Genomic DNA, 25352 nt, shown 5'->3' on the forward strand with positions numbered 1-25352 from the left:
CCCACATAAACAAAAGAGTAAATGCTTGTAGGCAGAGACTGCTCAGACCTGAGTAATAATCTCACAGAAACTACATTAATTATAACACTACTTCACCTATTAGTTCTGGCTTCTTATTAACTAACTCTAACAAATTAACCTATTTCTATTAATCTGTGTATTGGCACAAGGCTGTGGCTTACTGGTAAGGGTCTGTCCTTCTCCTTCAGAAGTCACATGGCATTTCTTTGACTCTGCCTACTCTCTCTATATATCCCTTCAAGCCTGGCTATATTCTGCCCTGCTATAGGCCAAAGAAGCTTTCTTCCTCAACCAAAAAAAAAGCAACACATATACAGGACATCCTACATCAATTTTTTTTTTATTTTTAAAAATAATTTATCTCCTTTTACTTAATGTGCAATAGTGTTTTGTCTGCGTGTTTGCTTATGTGAGGGTGTCAGATCCTCTCAAACTGGAGTTACAGTTGTGAGCTGCCATGTGGGTGCTGGAAATTGAACCCAGGTCCTCTAGAAGAGCAGCCAGTGCTCTGAAATGCTGTTCCATCCCTCCAACCCCATAAATAACTTTTTAAAAGAATTTTTTTAGCACTCTCCAGAAACCAAAACACACACACATTAAAAACAGCACTGCCGTCACCTCTATGGTATGCCACAAATGTTAGTAGATGCCACTAACACAATGCTTACTTTGGAGGAGGAGGGTACTAACCTTCTGACAGAATTTTCACTATTTAGAAAACATGTTGATATTTATAAACATTTCCTTTTGCCAGATTAAAGTCAAATTTAAACGCTTTTTAGCTAACATTGCTATATATCTCATAAAAAAAAAACTATCTTAGAAATAGTTGAAAGCAAAAATTTAAATATACCGAGGAATAAGACACTTAAATCTCCACTGTGAGTTAGCACAATCTATTTCACCAAAATAATTAAGAGTAATAATAAATCCTACTCATTTTGAATAAATTTTCTATCAGAATATTTAATGATTTTCCCTAACTAGAATCGTACACTAACGTACACAGCCCTCAGTCGTCCACAGACAGAGCTACAACACCTCCTTCTTTAAAGGTTAAAGGTTCTGTCACACAGTGGGATACAGGAGACAAACCTCAAAAAAAAAAAAAAAAAAAAAAAAAACAAAAAAAAAAAACCCTATTCTACAGATACCTTGGAACAGCACATATATTTTTGCATAATTATCAAAACTACACTGGAAGGGAATAACCACATATAGAGAAACTCCTTCCAGAGTTTTCACCGCATGGTAAACTGACGGTGGGTCTTTAGTGGAAAATATCCTAAGAAAGACAATCAACATACTTCTGCCTTCTTCTAGGGCCTTGAGTACTTTACCTATCAGTTCAAAGCAATGCTGTAGTTCCAATGCAATGCATCAGGCTACTCAGAAGGACGTCTGATTCCGAGTCTGGGTAGAAAGATTGCTAGAACCCTCAAGCACCACAACAACTCACTGAGAGGACTCAGGACGACCTGAAGAAACCCCACCCACCAACGGCACAAGCAGAGCAATGGCTGTGGTGACTGACACTGCCCTTCAGGTCCCAGTGATCTCTTCTGAACTGACCAACCCTGTCACTGTTCTTAAAGGCAGGAGAGAGTGAAACAACCATCAAGGCAGTGTTGACGAAATCACGGGTTTTTAAGACATATTTCATATAACGATGAATATACTGCAATTCTTAATGAATTATGTGCCTAGCAATAATGCAGCTGTTAACCCATGCAAGCAGAGCAGAAACAGATGCCGCCTTGTGGAATGAAGCTACACCAACACCAGCATCTAGGGAAAGGTGTTCCAGGAAAAAGTAAAACCAAACCTGCACTTTAACTTTAAAATGCAGAAAACTAAGAAAATGTTATAAATGCCATGGAGATGAATTAAGAAAAATTCAGACTTCAGGAAACACCACAGGACAACAAACTGAAGAAAACAAACAGCTTCTTCAAGAACTGAAGCTCAAGGGGTAAAAGACAGACAGTGGAATAAGAGCAGAAAGAAATTAGATTAAAACAGCAACGTGCTGAAATTACTCAAACTGGTTTTTAAGCAAAGCACAGTGGAAGAAAGAAGGAAGCAAGTAAGAGAAAGAAAAGTGAATTTAGTTGTTCTAGGCATCATTACAATAATGACATTAATAAATTCTATTTTTTAGTTGGTATCATGATATTATAGTTGTTTTAACAAAAGGAATGTTTAAATACATTTTCAAGCTGAAATCCTGTACCTGGAATTCGGTTCTTAGTGGAGAAAGGTAAAAGGAAGAAGCTACAACCCGGGGGTGGACAAGTGCCGAAGCTGGCAAGGGCACAGGGGCTCAGTACATGATTTACTGTTCCTACTTTTATCTTTAAAATGTTTCACTGACATATTTCTAAAACCCAATCATAACACTCATTTGGACAGTTAAGTACACTTATCCTCAAGTAATCACTACAGGGAAATAACTAAATATGTTGCATGTTTCCAGTCCAGGAAACTCAATTTCGGTTACACATCTCCTATAAGATGTACATCTCCTATGAGATTAGTTAACAGTGGTACAGCATACATGAAGCTATTCAACTAAGAGGAAAATTATTTTAAATACTGAACTGTTGGGCATAGTGGCATGCACCTTTAATCCCAGCACTTGGGAGGCAGAGGCAGGAGGATCTCTGAGTTGGATGCCAGCCTGGTCTACAAAGAGAGTTCCAGGACAGCCAGGGCTACACAGAGAAACCCTGTGTTGAAAAACCAAATAATGATGATGACTGAGTACTGAGTTCCGACGGGGGAAGCTTTGTTAACCAACAATCATCTTTAAGAAGTGGAACCTAGTTAAGGCATGGCTACCTGGAGCTCAGGAAGAAAAGCTGGGACGAACCAGGTACTTGCTCTCTCTGGGTGATTCCCGTGTGACACAGCAGAGCTTGGACTTCCCATTCTCGTGGTGTGAGTTTCCCCTTATAATAAGTAAAAATGTAATTGTTTATCTTCAAGCTGGCCTAGTTATTTCATGAATTGAGTTAACATTTGCAGAGTTCTAATATCTTGTTTTATGCATAGGAAAGTAAACATTTCACATAAAAACTACTGTCTTTTAAAAGATTGTTTTGGAGGCTTCAGCCTGATTCTACAATAACCGATTAGGTATGTGTCAAGTCTTAATGTGGAAAGCACACTCAAAGAGCTTCTGCCAGAATCTCAGTGTTCAGGAGCTGCAGCAGAATGATCTAAAGTTCATGGCCTGCCTGCCCTAGAGTAAAAGGGAGGATTGGAGATAGGCAGCCAGATGGCTAATGACCTGCTGCACAAAACTGGCTACTTATGTCCAGGAAAGAATCTACTCCAAGTTCTTCTCTAGCCTCCCACATGTGCACTGTGGCAAACATACACATGTGCACCGTGCACAAACACACAGCAAGTAACTTTTTAAATTAATCTATTAATTTATTCTTTCATATATCGTAACCAGTTCTCCCCCTCCTCTGAGTCCCTTCCCCACATCCACTCCTCCTTTCTCTTCAGAAAAGAGCAGGCACTAAGGGGTATCAACCAAATATGGAATAACCAGCTACAATACAGTTAGGCACATACGCTCTTATGACTGTTGGACAAGGCGACCCAGAAGGAGGAAAGGGTCCAAAGGCAGCAAGAGTCACACATGTAGCGACACAAAAAAGTGCCACAAACTAAATGAGGAAGAGTTTTTAATAAAAGTTAGCGCTTCCAGACCTGAAGCAGTTCTTAAATTCCTTCTAAAATATTTTCATAAAAAATGTAAAATGGAAAAAAGAAAACATATTATAGTGGATTTTAATTGTATTTTAATAAAGACTGCCTGAAGATCTGAGAGTAAAACAATCCCACTGGTCAGCCTTATAGACCAGATTAGGGTAACACACACCTTTAATCTCAGTAGGCACACTTATTGCCATAGAAACTGGGCAGTGCATGTCTTTAATCCCAGCCCTAGAGAGGATTATGAAACAGGAGGAAACAGCTCTCAGACACACAGTCTCCTTCTGAGATTCCAGGAGGCAGGATCGCCATTTCAGACTGAGGTCTGAAACAGTGGCTGGCTGTTTTGCTTTTTGGACCCTCATGTTGACCTCCAATTTCTGACTCTGAGCTTTTATTAATCATGTTTCAGAATATTCAACAAATGGTGCTGGCATAACTGGATATTAACATGTAGAAGAATGAAAATAGATCCATATATATATATGTATATATATATACATGAATATATATATATTCATGCACAAAACTCAAGTCCAAACGGATCAAAGACCTCAACATAAAACCAACCACACTAAACCTCATAGACAAGAAAGTGGGAAGTACACTTGAATGCATTGGCACGCCAGATAAGTTCCTAAATATGACCCCAGTAGCACAGACACTGAGAGAAACAATTAATAAATGGGACCTCATGAAAGTGAGAAGCTTCTGTAAAGCAAAGGACATGGTCAACAAGACAAAACGGCAGCCTACAGAATGGGGAAAGATCTTCACCAACCCCACATGGGATAAAGGGCTGATCTCCAAAATATACAAAGAACTAAGGAAATTGTTCATCAAAAGAACAAATAATCCGATAAAAAAAAAATGGGGTACAGACCTAATCAGAGAACTCTCAACAGAGGAATCTAAAATGGCTGGAAGGTACGTAAGGAATTGTTCAACATCCTTAGCCATCAGAGAAATGTAAATCAAAACAACTCTGAGATTCCATCTTACACCTGTAAGAATGACCAAGACACTGATGACAGCTTATGCTGGAGAGGATGTGGGATAAAGGGAACACTCCTCCATTGTTGTTGGGAGTACAAACTGGTAAAGCCACTTTGGATATCAGTATGGCAATTTCTCAGAAAATTAGGAAACAACCTTCCACAAGATCCAGCAATACCACTTTTGGGTATATGCCCAAAGAATGTTCAATCACACCACAAGGACATGTGCTCAACTATGTTCATAGAAGCATTATTTGTCATAGCCAGAATCTGGAAACAACCTAAATGCCCCTCGACCGAGAATAGATAAGGAACATGTGGTACATTTACACAATGGAGTACTACACAGCAGAAAAAATGACATCTTGAAATTTGCAGGCAAATGAATGGATCTAGAAAACATCATATTGAATAAGGTAACCCAGATCCAGTAAGACAAATATCATATGTACTTACTAATAAGTGGCTTTTGAACATAAAGCAAAGAAAACCAGCCTACAAATCACAATCCCAGAGAACCCAGACAACAATGAGGACCCTAAGAGAGACATATATAGATCTAATCTACATGGAAAGTAGAAAAAGACAGTATCTCCTGGGTAAATTGGGAGCATGGGGACCGTGGGAGAGGGTTGAAGGGGAGGGGAGATGAAGGGAGAGGAGCAGAGAATAATGTATAGCTCAATAAAAACAATAAAAAAGACAAAAAAAGATTACAACATTTAAAAAATTGAAAATAAATTTAAAAACGTCTTCAAAAAGCAGTTCTATGGGCTGGGAATATGTCTCAGAATAGAGTGCTTACCCAGTATACAGGAGAAAAGACAACAGACTCAGTCTCTAGAGCCAAAAATAAAGCTGAACACAACACAAAAGACACCTACAGTTCAACAACAATAAAAACAAACAAACTAGCTTTGTTTTGCTAAATGAACATGTTGTCAAACTGCCTTCTAAACATGTGCTTACACAGAGTGGTTCCTCTCTCTATCTCAGGAGCTGACAGAAAGTTAAGATCAGGGCTCAGTACTAAACTGGATCTCTAATGCCCTGTCTACCCAACCAAGGCTCAGAGAACATCACAGAAGGGGGCAAGAGTAGCATGAGAGCCAGAGGATGGGAGAAGAGCTGTGGAGCTGTCTGCTAGACACGACCGGGCATGCAAACACTCCAAACGCTCCCAGGTGCTGCTGCTGCACAACACTGGGGCTCACAGAAAAAGAAGATGAGGAGATATAATGTGAAGGGCAGAGGAGACGGTGCTGGGAGAGTCGGAGGGAGTGGAAAGGGAACTGCGGGTGGTAAGATTCAGACAGATCAAAGAATTAAAAAAAGGTAGGAAAAAGCCAATCTCTTTCCAGGAATTCAGCCTATCCCCTTTCCACTACTGTCAAGAATATTTCAAATATCAAAGTAGATGATTGCTGGCTTGTGTTTATTACAAAGAATTTAAAAACTGAGAAAGAGATCAGAAAGTTGGTCCATTTCATTTTTCCAACACATATGTTTTTCTTCCCTTATATTCTAATTTCTAAATAAATATTTTAAAGCCATTTACAAATTGAGGTTTCTGGAGAAGAAGAGGAGGAGGAGGAGGAGGAGGAGGGGAATAGGGGAGGGGGAGGGGAGGGAGGAGAAGGAAAAGGAGAAGCAGCAGAAGCAGCAGCAGCAACAGCAGCAGCAAAGAGAAGATAAGAGACAAGACAAGACAAAAGAAAACTCTGGCTGGGATCAGTGACAGATGAAGCCCAGCAGTGGTATCCACCAGGAAAATGAGCATGGTTTGTAGTAGAGTCATGACCCCTCCATGTGTTCTAAAGATTTACTTGATGCTGAGGCAAATCTGGTTTGAAAAAAAACAAAAAAAACAAAAAAAAAACAAAATAGGTTACCCACTCTGGCCTTAAATTCCTAGCCTCAAAAGTTAGCTTCCTGCATCAGTCACAGGAAGAGCAGTCATGCTGCAAAGATAAAACTTTACTCCTGTTTGATTAAAGAAACAAGACACAGTTCTGACATTTCCTTTTAGTAACTGGATCAGCATTACTCTCTTTTAAGGGAGGGAATAAAGGGGACAGTCAGTGAAAACAGTGTTCGTGGCTGGAATGAGAACAGGCCCATAGGCTCGTATACTGGAAAATCCGGTTTACGCTGGTTGACTGTAGGTGGGATTAGGACGTGTGACCTTACTGGAGGAGGCGGTCACTGGAGGTAGGTTTGAAAAGCCCACACCAGGCCCAGTCTCGATATCTCTGCCTCCACTTTTAGATCAGAGGTAAGCTCTCAGCTACTGACTGCTCCAGTGCAAGTCTGCGTGCCAGCACCATGCTTCTGCCATGGTGATCACGAACTAACCTTTTGAAACTATAAGCAAGTCCCCAGTTAAACGCTTTCTTTTATAAGTTGCCTTGGTCCTAGTGCCTCTTCAGAGAAGCAGAACAAGGACTAAGACACAGACTCCTACATTCTCCTTAGAGCCAAACAGTCTGTGATAACGATCGTGAACCTGTCTTTCCCATGAGCAGGACCGGCTAGTTCTCTTTCTTCTGTTTGCTAGGATGGACTACTTTTCCACTCCAGCAAAATTCCCTCCCTAGCAAGTTCTCTTCAAGAGCCAACAGCTTTTTTCATAAAGAAAGCTTCTCCTTTCAGACATCCGTGCTGAACAGTCTAAAGTCAACTTGACACAGCAGAATTATCTGAAGGAGGAAACTGAGAAAGCACACCCATAAGATCCGACTGTAAGTCATTAGCGGCTCTGTGTGAGGGCCCAACCCATTGTGGCCCTGGGATCTCTAAGAAAGCTGGCTGAGCAAGTCAAGGGGAGCAAGCCTGAAAGCAGCTCCCCTCCATGGTCTTTGCATCAGCTCCTGCCTCCAGGATCCAGGATCTGCTTGAGTTCCTGTCCTGACTTCCTTCACTGACAGGAAGTATAAGCCAAATAAACATTTCCGCTCCATCAATTAATGCTACAGTGACCCGAACGAGGACACCCACTGTGCTTCTTTACAGCCTTACCTTTAAAAAAGAGACTAATATTTTTCATAATGTGAGGTATGGAGGACGCCCTGAGTGAAGCTCTGGGTTTATGTGTATTTTGACATGGGCATAGCCTGTTGAGGACTCCAAGACCAAGTGGCCCATGGGAAACTGGCATCACGGATGGGCCAGTTTCTCTCAGAGGTCCAAGTATGAACGTCTGCGAGTGACTGATGGGTGTGAGAGAAGACTAGCAGCTGCAGCTTCCTCCTCCTGATGACTACAGTCTACAGAGACCACCCAGACAGACCAGTCAGCCCTGCCCCACCCTGCACCTGATTCCAGCTTCCCTGTCCATGTCTGTGCCTGACTTTTCTTTATTCCCTCACCACCTCAGTCAGTGGGAGGTAAGGAATACACAACAATGAATGAAAACCAGGGGCCATGACTTTGAAAATGAGCAAGGATGGGTATGTAGGAAGGTTTGGGAAAAAGAAAGGGAAAGGGGAAGAAAGTAATTATATTATGATCTCAAACAATTTTTAAAAATTTAAAGCTAAATGCATCCAACAAACTTGTCTATAGATCTCTACTTTTTAAGAACATAAAGGAAAAAAACCTCCATATCTTTACTAGTACTACAGAAACATGTGTGTACTTATCTAAACTATTCCAAGCCTTTCCTATGTTCTATAAATAGACAGTTTTCAGTGAACACAGTGAGAAGGTCCTAAGTGGTATAATTTGCAATACCTCTTAGGTATTTTTTCAGAAACAAATTATTCCAACCCCAATTCTCATACACAACTTAGAAATGACACAGTATAAATCTATTTCCCCTTTATTTCTATATTTCTATACATTTTATTAGTTGGATCATACAGTATAAAGTAAATATTTAACCATGAATAATCCATCCATTTAGCAAGAAATAATGCAAACAAACAATATACTAAAATTAGTCTCCTATCAGTAAAGCTACAGACAAAGAAAGAAATTAGAAAATACTACCATGACTAAAAATAAATGAAAAGTAATTTAAAAACAGAATCGAAGATGGTTGGATTAAAATACTCACAGGTCTTTACCCAGTACCAACCTTTCACAGGCTTTGAAGGTGTGGACTCTCTGATGACTGACAGCCACAAGTGGTATGATACTTAGTACTCATCCGATTAGCACTAATAAACCCGCACCTAGGCTCAGCTAGGCTGAAGAACTAAGGACCTGACCACTCTGCCTTCCTATGGGCAAGTCTGCACACCTGCAGATGGAGACCTGTCACCAGCAAGTCACGCCATGTAGTGTAACCTAACGATGTCACCCGTCACAGCCACAGCAGAACCCTGAACCCGAGCTTCACAGCTAAGCCTGCACAGTGCGCCCCACAGAGCTCTCCAACAAATAACCATGGGATTTGCAGAAGGGGAGAAGAATCCACATCCACTTGAGCATCAGATAAAAGAACGGAATCGAGAAGTAAAGGAAAACCACGTATTGCTCCTTGGTTTTCATCTTGCAAGTGAGCATATCTACAACTATGACTACAAAACTTACATATAAAAACATCACAGCCCATAACCCATCACAGCCTCAAATACTTGGCATCACAGCCTCAACAGGCTATTCTGAGTTTCATAACTTAAATACATAACTGAAATTAATTAACTATATACAAGATCATCTGTTTAAACAAAATAGGGCCAATGAAATGTGGCAAGTTAAAGTACTTGCCACCAAATTCACCGATTAGAGCTTGCTCCCTGGACCCACGCTGTGGAAAAAGAAAAACTGACGATCAAGTTCCTCTTCCTTCCAACACATTATAGCATGTGCATGTGCACACACACAAAATAAATGTACTAAATGTTCTTAAGTATAAAATGTTTAATCATAACAAGCATTTTGCTTAGGAAATGGGTTTTAATTACTGGTTAACACAGAGATACTGTAATTACATGCAAGTTGTGTTTTCACAGAGTACTATTTTCTTATTTCTCCTATAAGCTATTACCAAATTTACTGTATTACAGCTTATCTTATTCTGACTAAAAACACTGAAACTATGAAAATATTGTGACTAAAGTCCTGGTTGAAAAGCAAATTCTCAGTCATCATATTTACCTGATCATTTTTAAAGGGACTGAAGCAATCTACTGAGTCATGTCTGCTGCTCCTATTTTCAAGCTCCATGGAAAAAAAAAGGACAAGTTACATGTAAGATTAGCAAAACGGGTTGGTTGGCGGGTTTGGTGGTGCATGCCTGTATTCCAAGCACTCCAGAGCACTATCAAATTTCAAATCTAGTCCGCCCGTCTCAAAGACATAGGGGATGCTGCCAAATAAGTAAGCTGCTTTTCTTTTACCAATATGAATCAGTATCAATCACAAATTTCCAGTCCCATATGGCTTTTCCTTTACTCTAAGGTTCTTTATAAAACTTATTTCAAATCGCCATGCAGAAAATCCTAATGCAGAAATAAGAGAAGTTTGCTGAGATATGATTTCTTTTCACTCTGTCTTAAATCTACACTATTATACATTAGAGAAAAAGTAAAATCTTAAATTATTCCAGGAAAGCAGCAAATATAAAAGCAAACCACACTATAGGCTTCGCCATTCATTGCCAGGCACAGACAGCGCAGACCCCAGGGCAGCATAATGGGTGAAGACCGGTGCGCTAGGCCAAACTCAAGCGTGGAAAGGCTGCAGCCTGGGGTCTTGGTCAGAAGCAACAGCGGTAACCATGACACTCGCTAGGGAAGCTGTGTGGCAGCAACCAGACCGTGGGTCTCTCTTTGGATCCCACAGATTCGATCCACTCTTTCCAGAGGACACAAGGTTGGAACTTCCTAAGATCTTCAATGCATCAAAGGCTTACACTGGCACCTGAGGACTATTCATCCAATATCCAATTATAATCCACACAGGACGGGTACACATAGTTTTTAGACTATTTCTGAACCTGGGAGACCTGTTACCACGATGCAGTATGTTTACTGTTGTCAATCCTGCCCTCTACACTAACCATATCCTTGCTCTTCATTCAATTTCCCACTTGCCGTTCTTCCTAACACATCCTTTTAGGCTCACTCTGCTTGACAGTACAAACACACACTCCCATAAGCAAAAACTGCTTCCTCTGAAATCCTCTCCAAGACTGCTTATTCTTTCATTCATTAGTATCATATTTTGCATCTATCATTATCGTCTCAACTTTAACTCACAGGTCATGAGAAGTTTCCTACAAACACACACACACACACACACACACACACGCACACACACGTAATACCTCTGCTCCCAGAGAATTCTTGTTCATTAGGAAATACTTCAGGAAAAGGGATGTAAAGAGAAATTTCAACATTCTACTACCGGGCTGTGCCGCCTACAAACTGCACCAGAAGACGGAGGCCGGGATCCATGGTTTCGCAATTCCAATGTGCAGCACAGTCAGGACAGCTCGGAAAATTCTCCAGGTGACGGCAATCTGCGGTCACATACAAACTACTGGTTCCCGGGTCCTGGGCACGGGTCCCGGAAAGGCTGGGAATGTCCCAGGCGGAGGCAACTCAGACTTCAGTAGCTCAGCACCCTGCACGGTTGAATGGCAGGGCCCGGGAGGCTCACTGTTCCGAGATGGCCGGAGAGGCAAACAAAGATGTGAAGTACTACACCCTGGAAGAGATTCAGAAGCACAAAGACAGCAAGAGCACCTGGGTGATCCTGCACCACAAGGTGTACGATCTGACCAAGTTTCTGGAAGAGCATCCTGGTGGGGAAGAAGTTCTAAGAGAACAAGCCGGGGGCGATGCTACCGAGAATTTTGAGGATGTTGGACACTCTACTGATGCACGAGAACTGTCCAAAACGTACATCATCGGGGAGCTCCACCCAGATGACAGATCAAAGATAGCCAAGCCTTCGGAAAGTCTCATCACTACCGTGGACTCTAACTCCAGTTGGTGGACCAACTGGGTGATCCCAGCCGTCTCAGCCCTGGCTGTCGCCCTGATGTATCGCCTCTACATGGCAGAAGACTAACTTGCCTCTCCAAACCAAGGAAGGGGAAAGACTGTCCCTCAGAAGGGAGAAAAGAAGCCAGTGTTAATCATGTCCACTGACAGACACCTTCCGCTGAGAACGTAATTGTAATATATCTGTTTCCCTTTCCTTCTGTGTTAGTGGAACCAGCGAGGAACTCTTTGTACTCTTCAACTCTGCAAATGTGCCTTTTTCTTCATCAACTTCATTTTTATGTTTCTTCACTTACATAATTTACTTACTGTAAGCACGATCTTTTTAAAATATATCTGGCTTTTAAAAAAAAAAAACTACTGGTTCCCAAAGCACAGCTCGCCTTTCACTGCACATGGATACATGGAATCCAACACACGCTTACCCCATATACTAGATAACCTGAGTCATCTCAAATACACAAGGAGAGCCCACCGCATTCTCTGTCTTTAATACTGCTTCTACACTAGCCAGCATTCTCTGCAACTCTACTTTCAGCATGTAAGACTAGCCACCCTTCACACTGTCTTCTGCAGAGGAAATGCAAAAACTTCCTATTTTATTCTCTAAGCCCTCTAGCGTTAAAAGTTATTTGTACTGACTGCATCTACCATCCATTGTCTTTAAGAGTTTCCCATACCGATTGTCCTACTTTTCCTCTCTGGCCCACTTAGCATTTGCTTTCAGGCTGACCTCAAGGCCCACGCTTCAAAGACTCTCTTGCCAGTGCCATCACCACTGCAGCTGGAACTACTTTAACTTCCCCATGGTTACCACGTGTAATGAGTTTTATGAAGACCTAAAACTGAGTCTGCTCTGCTCACTGCTGTGTACTTGATGTGGCACATACAAAAGACTCCTGAAGCTGTGTGCTGTGTGAGTACAAGAATAAGCAAGGACAGATCTGCTGAAATCAAGACACTTCCTCCAACTCCCAAAGATACACCCTCATCGCCTTACTTCCCTTCCTGAGAATTTACTAACATCTGGGTACTCATCCTTGAATTCTGTGTTAAATCAATTTCATAATGAACTACTTTTTACTGAGCAAGAGCATAATAATAATTAAAAACTACCCAAGAAAGTAAATGAAGATTATCAAAGAAGACAATTCACAGCATTATATTGAGCCATTTTTCTAAATTTAATGAAAGTTCTCTCATACGCATATACACAAGAAAGTAATTTTAAAAAGGTGATGTGTAAAATAGAAAACTAGGGTCTATGGAGATGGCACAGGCAAACTGCTTCCCGTATAAGCATGGGAACCTGAACTCAGATCCCCAGTACCCACAGAAAAGGCTGGGCATGGCAGGATGTACCTGATCCCAGTACCAGAAATCAGGGAGGCAGATGTTTGGGACTTGCTGACCATCAGTCCAGCCAGCCCAGCCACATGATGTGCTCTGGGTGCAGTGAGAGATACGGTCTCAAAAACTAAGCAGAAGGGGCGGAAATGCAGTTCAGTGGTGGAGTGTCCGTCTTACGTGCGTTAGCCCCAAGCTGAAACCCAGCACCACAATAATGAAAATTAAGGTGGAGAATAATTGAGGAAGATATCCAATGTAGAACTCTGGCGTGGGCGTGCACGTGCACACACACACACACACACACACACACGCATGCATTACTCACGTGTGCTCTCTGTTGCTCACTCACTGGCATACACACACATACTCATGCACACCCCAGAAAAATACTTTCAATACCTCTTTATTCAAGAAACATGAAATTTCTTCCTCCTTTATTCATTGAGTAGCATGAAATTTTGAAAAAGCAAGACACTGTAATCAGCATTCTATTGTTTTTCAGTAGGGTAGGCCACTTTTCCCACAAAAAGTTCATCTTCTTAACTCATGTTCTGTGTCTTCAATTAACTACCAACCTTTAGCATGCAAAGAAATCCAAACCGTTAGAGCAGGAATATAATTTCTTCACTTCTATGATAAAAGTGAAAACTTTTAAATTGAAATTGCTTTTTAAAATGACTCTATAATATCTGTTTAGATGTAAGTTGTTATAAATACTTATATATGCCTTTTTTCTATTAAACATATTTAATCTGGAACAAAAGGAGTTTCTATCAAATGTCTTCTGAACATTTATTATAATATTCTATTTTTTTCTACTAGACAATTAATAAGTATGAGTTTACTATCCAGTACTTAAGACTTTTTTTCATATCTTCAATGAATTCTATTTAATTGTACAGAGTAGATTTATTTCCTTTAAGGTCAGATCAGAACAATTTCACTTGTAATTTCACATGAATGTTGCAGTAAAGGTAGTCTCTAAACCTGAGATATATTAGATACATTAAGTGAAAACACGTTATAAATTTGCATACGTATAGGACCTTTTTAGAATATAAATATATCATAAAACGTAATTATTTGTGACTGCCTGTATGAAGAAACAAAACCTCTGTGTAACACTTTAACTTTAAATAGAAGCAAGTTGCGGAATTAAAATGATGTAATCTGCAAGTTATGATGCTTCCTCACCTAAAGTCAAAAAGAGAAAAAAAAAAACAGCTGGATTTTCGTGAATATTATGTGAGATTTTTAAAATGTGGATAGGGTTTGGAAAGGTGGCTCAAAGGTTAAGAGCTCATGTACTCTTACAGAGAAACCTGGGTTCCATTCCCTGAACCTATGTGGCAAACCATAATTCTCTATAATTTGTTCCTGGGGGTCTAACAACGCTCCTCTGGATTCTGTGGGTACTAGGCGCACACACATGTCACACACACATACATACATGCATGCAAGCAAAACACAGATACAAAATAAATCTTTTTAAAAATTAAAATGTTAAATATCATGTTTCTAGTATTTTAAATACACCCTACAAATTGACCCAGCCCACTGAAACTCACTTTGGACAAACACCTAGCAGCAGCAGCTTGAACTGCACCCAGTCATCTCCTCAGAGACTACTTCTGAGCAACAGGCAGGGTTTTGAGTCATTATGTCCTTGACGTAACTAAGAAATTGTTTCATAGAGAAAAGCACTGTTCAACTTTATTTTTCATAGCAAAAAAGGAAACATCAAAAACTAAGTTAAAATCTTGGAAAGCCATGTCTCTCAATCAGATCCTATTCTACAACACTGTTCTTCTCTTCAGATTTTCTCTGAGTAGTTCAGAAACTATAATAGATACACAACGGACATGGCCCAGCACTGTGTCTGGCATGCCTAGTTAGCGTGTTGCCTGGTCTGCTCACCTGGGGCCACACTGCAGCAGCTAAAGACCCTGAAGTCAAAGTCACCCTCTGCCCTCATCTGACTCTAATAGCTCCCTTCCTAGGGAACTAAGATCACAGGTGTCAGCAAGACTAAACTCAGTTTACACAACAAAGCTTCATTCACCCATTCTGGTGGTTTGAATAAGAATGCGCCCATAGAGGCTGGAGAGGTGGCTCAGTGGTTAAGAGCATTGCCTGCTCTTCCCAAGGTCCTGAGTTCAATTCCCAGCAACCACATGGTGGCTCACAACCATCTGATGCCCTCTTCTGGCCTTCAGGCAAACACACAGACAGAATATTGTATACATATAAATAAATAAATATTTTAAAAAAAGAATGTGCCTATAGATTCATACATAGATTTGAATGCTTGGTCACCAGGGCATGGCACTGTTAGATGTGGCCTTGTTGGAGTAGGTGTAGCTTTACTGGAGGAAGTAAGTCACTGGGGGTGGGCTTGAGGTTTTGGAAGCTCAAGCCAGGCCTAGAGTCTCACTCTCTTCCTGTGGATCCAGATGTAGAACTCTCAGCTCCTTCTCCTGCATGGTGTCTGCCTACATGCCATCATGCTCTCTACCATGATGATAATGAACTAAACCTCTGAACCTGTCAAACAACCCCAATTAAATGTTTTCCTTTTTAAAACCCCTAAGACACCAGGGTTCCACTCTAAGGACACAAAACTTGTATAACAGCAGCAGTTTGGGGCACAAAGCAAAATCAAACATATTCATAAAGGGCCTATGTTTTTCCTTCATCCATATAGACTATAATGCTGCAGAACACTGGGCTGCAGAGATGGCTCAGTGGTTAAGAGCAAGAATTGATACTGCAGAGGACTCTAGTTCAGTTCCCAGCACTGCTTTGGACAGCTTAAATCCCTGTTAACTCCAGCTCCAGGGAAATCAGATACCTCTGGTCTCCACAGGCCCCTATAATCACAAGCACATACCCACACATATATGCATGGCCTTAGTTGGGGTTACTCTTACTGTGATTAAACACCATGACCAAAAACAACTTGGGAAGAAAAGGGGTATACTTGGTTTATGCTTGTATATCACTGTTCGTCACTGTCCTGAAGGAAGTCTCAGGCAGAACAAGAACCTGGAGGCAGGAGCTGATGCAGAAGCCATGAAGGAGCGCAGCTTACCAGATTGCTCTCCATGGCTTGCTCAGCCTGCTTTCTTATAGAACCCAGAACCACCAGCCCTGGGATGGCACTGCCAACAATTAAGAAAATGCCCTACAGGTATGCCTAAAGCGTGATCTTATGGAGGCATTTTCTCATGAGGCTCCCTCCTCTCTGCTGATTCTAGACTGTGTCATGTTGGCTCAGGACCTTTGCTAGCTTTTAATACAGCTAACTCTAAGAACCCTTTAATGAGTAAGTTATATTAACAACTATACTCTAAAGATACAGAGAAAGATAAAAACAAAACAAAAAGTCACAGAAATGGTAAAGTCATAGAATGAGAGAATGAACTAAGCTTGATTTTAAAATCAAGGCACAATGTAGACTATTATTTTGCAGACTGCGAAGCACTTCATTTGTTTAATAGGGGACAAGTATTTCTATACAGTAAATCTGCATAATCAAAGTAATTTAGCAAGACTGAAAACTTCAATTAATTATAGGGAAAAAAACAGGAGTAAATAAGCCAGCACCTTAAACGCCTGGCCACTCTTTACGAATGTTACTGGGAATCTGCAGGTATTAAGGGAACTTTCAGGGTGTGTTCTGGCGCTGTTGGAGTTCAGCATAAGCTTCCTTTAGAAGGCTAAGATCTGTATGGTGGCAAGGCGAAAGATATCAAGTCAATAACTAACTCTGAAAGTATAAGGAGCTTCATATAACTCAAAGATGAGCCTTTTTAATCAAGATAAATTTAGGGAAGAGTCATGCAAAGAAATTACATTGAACTGCAACTTTAAGAAAAATGTATAAATTATTTTATTTTTTCATCTTGCAAATAAACATGAAAAATATTTTTATACTCAAACATAACACAAAACATAAATGTTATAGATGTTAAATATTCTGTGGAGCCTAATTTACTAGAGGGGATTAAAGGGGTGAAGGTTAGGGAGAAAATTCCTAAGAGGGAAAAGTGCAGGCCTTAAATCATGGACAGAGCAGGAGAGTTGGGGGAGGGGCCAACAAAACACAATAACAGAGACAAGAAAGGGAAAGCTGAGAACAGAAAGGAAGGAGTAAGACGGGGCTTCACCACAAAGGGCCTTGTGGCTGAGGAGAAAGTTACTGTAACAGAAACAGTGGCTCCCCGAGAACAAAACACTTCACTGTTACATGAGCCTGCCTGCAAGACTGCTGTATAAAGAGACAAACATTATCTATCTGCCTAAATATTCAGTTTTCATTTATGTAAGCAAAAATTTTATCTGCAATAACATGGCCCTTTATACTGTGCATATTGGAGGGATTAATTTTACTGCTCCTCACTTTCTGGTTCCCTATAACAAATGTTAATAAGATTTAATGAGTTATAAAATACACATCGACTTGACTTTCTAAGACTTGTATTTCAATTACTGGGAATGACTTTACATGAAACTTCATCAAGCTGACAAGAGTCCCAGGCTTTGCATATCAGAACGCTGCATGGCAATGACACTGGTGACATATGATATGAGTAGTCTACAATTTCCTCTTTCCTTTCATCTATACTAAAGGTTTTGTGGGCCAAAGACACATAATTGTTAACCAAATTTTCTGATTATGACCAATTTACATTATACAGGTGTCATCCTTCTTGTTTTCCTCTTGAAAGTAGGTGTGAATCTAATTCTTAAGATTTACACTAGAAATATAGTACCTACATAAAAAAGTTACTAAAAACAAAGCAAAACATTAAATTATCTGGGTCAAAGAGAATGGTTCTGTTTAGCATTTTAAAGCCTCTTCAATGAGACAAAGACAACAGAAGACAGCTCAATAAATTCTAAGTCTGAAAAAGAAACCTCTTGCTATTTATAGCCAAAGAAACAATCATGCAACATAGGACTGACTCGGTGTCAGTTCTAAACAGGACTCAGCATGGACCACTTCACTTAGTACTCATCAAAACCTATAGTGGAGAAAACTGCAGTTCAGAAGGGCTAGGCACTTCACCAAGGTCAAAAGATGCTTAGAATGACAAAAATTGTATTCAAACTCAAGTAATCTGGCCAGTCACCGCTGCTAACTAAAAGCACCAACTCTGAAGAAGGTCGTGACCTGTAGAGTGTGCCTTAGCTACTCTTCTACTGCTGTGACCAAACCGACGGCCACGGCAGCTCAGACAGCACAAAGTGTCTATGGTGTCAAGGGGCTGGAACCCATGGTGGCAGAGCAAAGGCAAGGCATCAACAACAACTAAGAGCTTGTATCTGGAACAAACGGGGCAGAGAGCACAACCCTAGAGCCCACACCCAGTGACACACCTCCTCCAACAAGGCCACACTTCCTAGTCCTTCCCAAACTGTTTCAAGCCATTCTCATTCAAACCACCATAAAACATTAGAGGACCCATACAAATACAATCTAAGTTCACAAATATTCATAAGGTTTACATGAGTGTTAATTATTTAACTTTTTTTTTTTTTTTTTGGTTTTTTGAGACAGGGTTTCCCTGTAGTTTCTAGAGTCTGTCCTGTAACTAGCTCTTGTAGACCAGGCTGGCCTAGAACTCAGAGATCCGCCTGTCTCTGCCTCCCGAGTGCTGGGATTAAAGGCGTGCACCACCACCGCCTGGCTTAATTATTTAACTTTTTAAGTTACTAGACATTCATTCAAGGGTTCTTGACTTGTAAAGTGAAATTTAACAAATCATGAAACATTCTGAAAGCCTACTCATTTTAATAAAACCTGTATGTAGTTAATATGCACTAATTTCTGAAGTCTGTTGTATAGTTCTATACCTTTTATGTATTCTATTCTTTATGTTTTCTCCAACCTCCCTCTCCTTCTACCTAACAGGATCAGGCCACTGCCGTATTTTGTGTGGAACACTTAGGTCATACAAAAAAAAAAAAAAAAAAAAAAAAAGAAACGAAAAAAAGAAAGAAAAAAGAGAAAGAAAAAAGGCAACACATTATACTTATTGTAGTCTGATTAAGCATTTGTGTTGTTTGTTGTAAGAAAAAAAAAAGCAGGGTGCTGGAGAGATGGCTCAGTGGTTAAGAGCACTGGCTGCTCTTCCAGGCTTGAGTTCAATTCCCAGCAACTACATGGTGGCTCACAACCATCTGTAATGAGATCTCATGCCCTCTTCTGGTCTGCAGACATACAGGCAGGCAGAACACTGTATATACATAATAAATAAATCTTTTTTTTTTCTAAAGTATATCTCAAGTTCAGAAACAGAAATCAGAAACCAACTACAAAGTACCTTATGGCTTGTAGAAACACTGGGTAAAATACATCATCATATCTTGAAGTCACATCATTACCTGATAAATTTATGTAATAACTGAAACACCCTGAAATTTTGTTTCACAATTAGCTCTTCCATTAAAGTCTATTTTACAACCTTCAAGCCTCAAGAGATGATGACCTGAAAGGCCATTTTTTTGCATATGTTCATTGTTAAACAATAATGAGAAAACTTAAAAACACACAATGCAAAGAACTACATATCTATCTTGTTCCAAACCACAAGCAGGCTAAAAATAGTCTCAACGTTTCGGGAACGAAAGCGATCCTAGATTAAACAAAGCAACGTCCAAGGACTTTTCAAAATACTAGGTTAAGGTCAAAGAGTCATGATTCACCTTTGGATTTTTCAGAAATGTATGAGACTGAACTATGTCAGTAAACTGGAGAAAACAGTGTTATAGAGTCAACAATGATGAACTCTCTCAGTTGACACACACTAGCTTCTCATGCTACTGAATATGCTATGCAGATCATCACAGCTTCAACAGCTGAACAGAGTAGAAATGGATTATTAACAGCAAACTCTCCTGGTACATATTATTCTGTAAACAATGGGTGAGTACATGGACAAAATGACCCTTAGTGCTCCGTGTAACTAAGAAGCATTTTAATCTGAAGAAGGTAGCTTAAAAGAAATCCCACACTAGCTCAGAAGGTTATTTATTTAGGGGTAGACTCACAAGTCACAATCCTCTGCTGGAACGGACAACAGCAACCGAATCCCACAGCAAGAGGCCGGACGAGAGCTTTACATCACCATAGTATAAGAGGTCACAAGTAAGTGGGCGGGTAACTGAAAGGCCACTGGCAGTAGGAATTTCAGCCCCTTTTGTTTAAATAAGAGAGTTCTAAGCCTAATACAAAATTATATACAATAAGAACAAATATATTCAATAATTATCCTATCCTAATGAGTTTAATTCTTGTATAATAGATAACCTGGCCAAGTCATGAGAGGGAAGTAACTACAACTATCTAGTCTTCAACCCCATCGAAGACCTAAGAAGGGAGATAATATTACTTGAATAGGCAGGAAGTGCCATCAAGTAACTTCCAAAAATGTACAACAAATGACAGAGACAACTGGCTACCTGGGCAATCACACCAAAGTCTCATTTGCAACTTTGAAGCAACAATCTTTGGCTGAGGCCTAGAGTGACTGACAGACCGTTTTCAGAGGCAGGAAATTTTTCAGAACTGTTTTACACTGTCTTGGCAAGAATTGACAGTCTTTTTCTTTGTGTCTTGCTTATCCACTTCCGGATACCATGTACCTTGTCAGTGGTTGAGGCATGGGCAGTTCCTTGCCCAAAGGTCAATCATGCCAAGAAGAAAACAAACTCTAAGTGGAGTGTCTTCAGTGCTCAACATTCTCTCGGGAATAGATCAGTGCACTGTATGGCTGATATAGCTTTTACTCAAAAAAAAAAAAAAAAAAAAAAAAAAAAGGAGGGTTGGTTATATGCTGCATGGTGCTACCCAGAGTTTAGGTGGTGAGGATGGCTCCCACCCAGCAGTCCTAGAGGGAGAGATGAACTACATCCACCATATTTAAAACCTGAGAGAAGCGGAGCCGGCACCCAGGGCCACTGAGACCAAGCTGCTTAGCATTTTAATAAGAAAATAATTACAGATATGCACTAAAGAAAAATCCAGATAAAAAAGACCTCTAAATGGGTCACAGTGTTGGATAAATGTACGTAGGCTTGGGAGAGAGAAGAAAAAGAGTATAGAGAGTTATAAAAAGGAATAGTTTTAAAACAAATAAAGTCTTTTAAAAACAGAGTACAGACAGTCATAGATTAAAAGGAGTAAAGAAAAAATAAGCCACTTAAAGATGGAAAATTCACAGAGAGTCTGGATTATGTATATTATTGTGTTTTCTTTGAATTTTCTGATTGTGAAGGAGCTAAGTAGAGAGAGACATTTCATTGTATGGACTGCTAAGTTAAACCAACATAAAGGTATCTTGATTCCAAAATTTGAGTCTAAGGATATGTTGCTTTGGAAAAGACGTTCTTCTTTTGTTTTCATAAAGATGAGAACCTGTGGATTGCTTCCAGACCAATATGGTTTGATGGAACAAGAGCCCCTGAAAGGTTGCTGTAAACACCCCCATAAAGAAAATACTTCACCCAATAAACAGCAGGAAACAATTTGGAGAAACTATGCCCATATTCCCAAATATGTAAATGTTAGTTTACATTTAAAGTGGGATATGATATAGATATAATTTGCATTGGTATGGATCTTGGTTCATTGATACAAATTTAAGGTCAATTTTGTTTTATATATATTTATGCTCTTGATTAAGATATTGTGTTTGTGTAGCTCATTTAAAAATACAATGTATAATTAAGAAATATAGGTTAACAGATAGTCATCTATAATAGTCAAGCTTGTAGTCATGTTAGATTTTTGAGAGGTAGAGAGATGTATAGGGATTCTTCAAATCTTTGAGAGACCTTCGGAACATGGCATTTAAATGTTTTAAGAATTTAGGACTTTCGTAACAGTGAGATACGTCTGCTCGTGGCAGAACTAATTACTTAGAGAGGAAGATGGACATCGAAGAGGCCCCTTAGACAATTGGGCTAGAAACTGCTCTTGCCTGGACTGCTTAACTGGACATGCAAGACCCACAGAGAGATGACTACTGAACTTTCCTAAAGGTGAGACGATCCTTTAGGGTTCCTACTTCATCAAAGAGTCTGCCAGACATTCTGCAGGACACTGAAGAAAGTGACTGACAAACTGCCAATATAGGTGGAACTGTCTTTGAAATTTCCTGCTTTATGGAAAAGTCTGCTGGATACTATGGACCTGTAGGCTGAAGATGGATGTCCCAATGGTACAGAAGAACTTTGGGTGACTGTCCAGCCAGTGAGATGCCTCTGTCAATTCTAGAGTTTTGAAAGTTGTTTACAATGAACTTATTGTTTACTTAGGTAATAGTATATCCTTCTGGAGTCTTTGATGGAGTTGAAGAATTTACAGCTATAGTTATATTTTTCCTTAGTTATGATAAAAGATAAAGTAGATATAAATACTGTAACTGTAATTCTTGCTTGGTACCTGTTTTGTTATATGTAAGTTTACTATTTTAAAGTTAAAGCTTTCCTTTTTCTTTAAACAGAAAAGGGAAAATGGTGTGGGATGTCCTTCTGTCTATGTGTTTCTTTTATTGATTAATGAATAAAGAAACTGGCTTGGCCTATAGCATGGGAGGAGGAAGGCGGAGTTGGAGAGAAGCCATGGAGCCGCCAGAGTCAGACATGCTGAAACTTTGCCAGTAAGCCACTGTCACATGGCGATACACAGATTAATAGAAATGGGTTAAATTAATATGAGTTAGCCAATAAGAAGCTAGAGCTAATGGGCCAAGCAGTGATTTAATTTAATACAGTTTTTGTGTGATTATTTTGGGTCTAAGCTAGCCGGGTGGCTGGAAACCAAGAAGTAGCCTGCTGCAACATTAATCCAGAGAATCTGATAGCACCTGCACATTTTATAAATTAACTCTGAAATCAATTACATTTTTATTCACACACATATATTTGTAAACGTTAACAGCAACATTACAAACCATCAAGCTGAAACATTCAACAAAGTACCATGAAAATCATTACAGATAATTTAGGTGGATCTCTAAACATGTGTAGATGTGCCAGGCAGTGGTGGTGCACGTCTTTAAGCCCAGCACTCAGGAAGCAGAGACAGACGGACCTCCGTGATTTTGAGGCCAACCTGGTCTATAAGAGCTATTTCCAGGACAGCTAGGGTTGTTGTACAGAGAAACTCTGTCTCAGGACACACACAGATGTGTAGATGAATAAAAATTTTAGGGACTCATGAAATCAGAATACCATGTAATCAGAGAAACAAGATAAAAATCTACTTCGTCAAATTCATAGTTTATTACAGATAAATTACAACCTGTTATATTTTTTCCCTGATGAAAAAACAAAGACACTTACATTCCTAACTCAGGCCCTCCCTACTCAACTGCTTCTTTTCTTTTCCTCACTATTTTTTATTGGGGGGTGGTGGAAGTAATCCAACTATCTAGAAATAAAATGGTCAGCCCATGTACTTAACTATATAAAATTTCTAAGACATAAATATAAAAATAATTATTGTGATACCTTAAATTCATTGTAGACAATCTTATCTAAGTTACTTTCCACCCATATTAATTTTTCTTGAGAAGATGTTTAATATTTATTCTGTCAAAACATACTTCAGTGTAAAGTACCCAATTTAAAGTTCTATTTAGACTTTGGGGACACAACTTTAATCATCAGTCTCAAGTACTCACACTTACAAGAAAGTAAATAAACAGAGATCAGACCAGAGTGCGTGTACTATTTTCACTAGGGTAATAGGATTTGGCATCTGTCAGTAAAATGTGATAAAACCACTCTAAGGATACGTAAGAGCCTTTAGAAAAAGAAGAAAGACTCAAAGGCCTTACGGGCTTAGTTTAGTGGCAGACACCCACAGAACGGAGAAAGAACAAACCAGGGCTCACAGGGCTCCTCCTCCAGCTCCTGACTTCTCTTCAGAGCACCTGTCGGGAATTGTGGGACGCTGAATCAGAGCTGCCAGTCATCATCCCAATGCGCGAGCAGCTGCACCTGGCCTTGGAGGGTGAAGGCAAATGATGCTCAACTCTAAACCACAGTCTCCTACCTTCTTTCCCTCTTAATTTCACTCTTTAATAAATTGCCTTGTTTCACTCTGATGACAGAATCTGAAAGGCCGCAGTTCTGACCGCTGAAGTGGCACAGAACTAAATTTAGCCGTGACAGTGAGGTTTCTGAGCACAGGCTCCCAGGGTGACCCACATCACCAGATCTCTTCCGATTCTTCTCACACAAAGTAGCCACACTCTCACTTGGTAAACAGTCCACCTTTAACACAAGTTTAACAAGTTAAGGCCTTGAAAACAGTATCTACAACAAGTTTCAGTTTTCTTTTTATGAATTTACCAAGGTATTATTATCTCAGTTTTACTGAGAAGGAAACTACTGCTTACAAAGTCCACAGGACAACTCCAGGATCCCATCTCACACAGGGAACAGTGACTCATGCCTCTGAACGCTCAGCATACAGGTTACTTGCATGTTGTCTCCCTAATGAGATGAGTACAGATTTAAGGACACATCACCACTATTCCAACATGTGTGTTTGCTTAACTACAACCACCTTTGAAAGGTTAAAATGATTTAAAAGCTATCATTTGCTTCAATTCAAAGTTCCCTTTCCTGAATATTTAAGAAAATATTATCATAATAAAACCTGACTCTGAAACTGAATTCTAGAGTTCTGTCAAGTGAGGAAACATAACAGCTTGTGAAACCACAGAATTTCAAGACACAGTTTGTTTAAGCCGTAATCTGAGAAACTTGCTCAGGAAAAGAAATCTGTGAAATCCTTCATCTTTCCCATTAAATGGCTCATCAGCGAGCAGCCCAGGAAAACGCAGGGCAGACCTAGTTTTCCCTTCCTAGCTCACGTTCCCTAGTGTTCACTGCTGCTTAGCTAAGTCACTCTGCCGATCCCACTATCACAGTCTACTTCAATATGCCCTCAAGCCTTTTACTGTAAACTAAAATTAACAGAATCATCAGGAAGCATGAGGACTACACACAGCAGGAATATTAAATCAGAACACAGCACCTTTATCATCTGCAAGTGGGCATGGACATGCAGGTCGTGTTTACATTAAGAGTTGTACAGCAAAACATTCTACAATGACCATATGATGTATCAAGGTCTGAGAACTCTTAAAGCTTATTTCCTGCTCCCTCCTGACACTGATTTCCCCAAATAAACTATAGGAAAGTTTGTAAATACATAACAATTAGTGCCATAGTGCTTCTCATCATAATCTAATAATATACCAATTACACAGCCCTT

The 25352-nt window shown here is 39.9% G+C and overlaps 2 protein-coding genes across 5 annotated transcripts in view; one reads left to right on the forward strand and one right to left on the reverse strand.

Moving 5' to 3' along the window:
- Nucleotides 1-25352, reverse strand: part of Snx13 (sorting nexin 13) — a 99372-nt gene that overhangs the window by 67422 nt on the left and 6598 nt on the right. The window contains exon 1 of one of the 4 annotated variants that reach the window (XM_038337725.2): nucleotides 9852-9873. The exons of 2 other annotated variants lie outside the window; for them this stretch is intronic. The gene's annotated coding sequence lies outside the window, so the exon portion shown is untranslated. Of the gene's footprint in view, nucleotides 1-9851; nucleotides 9874-25352 lie in introns of those variants that run through there. One more of the 4 variants, XM_038337726.2, reaches the window with a different exon arrangement.
- LOC119819498 (cytochrome b5) lies at nucleotides 11300-12027 on the forward strand. The gene is made up of 2 exons (XM_038337730.1): nucleotides 11300-11775; nucleotides 11895-12027. Exon 1 carries the CDS (start codon nucleotides 11367-11369, stop codon nucleotides 11769-11771), a length of 405 nt encoding a protein of 134 aa, XP_038193658.1. The 5' UTR covers nucleotides 11300-11366; the 3' UTR covers nucleotides 11772-11775; nucleotides 11895-12027.

Source organism: Arvicola amphibius, chromosome 7, assembly GCF_903992535.2.
Source record: "Arvicola amphibius chromosome 7, mArvAmp1.2, whole genome shotgun sequence".
Classification (NCBI taxonomy): Eukaryota; Metazoa; Chordata; class Mammalia; order Rodentia; family Cricetidae; genus Arvicola; species Arvicola amphibius.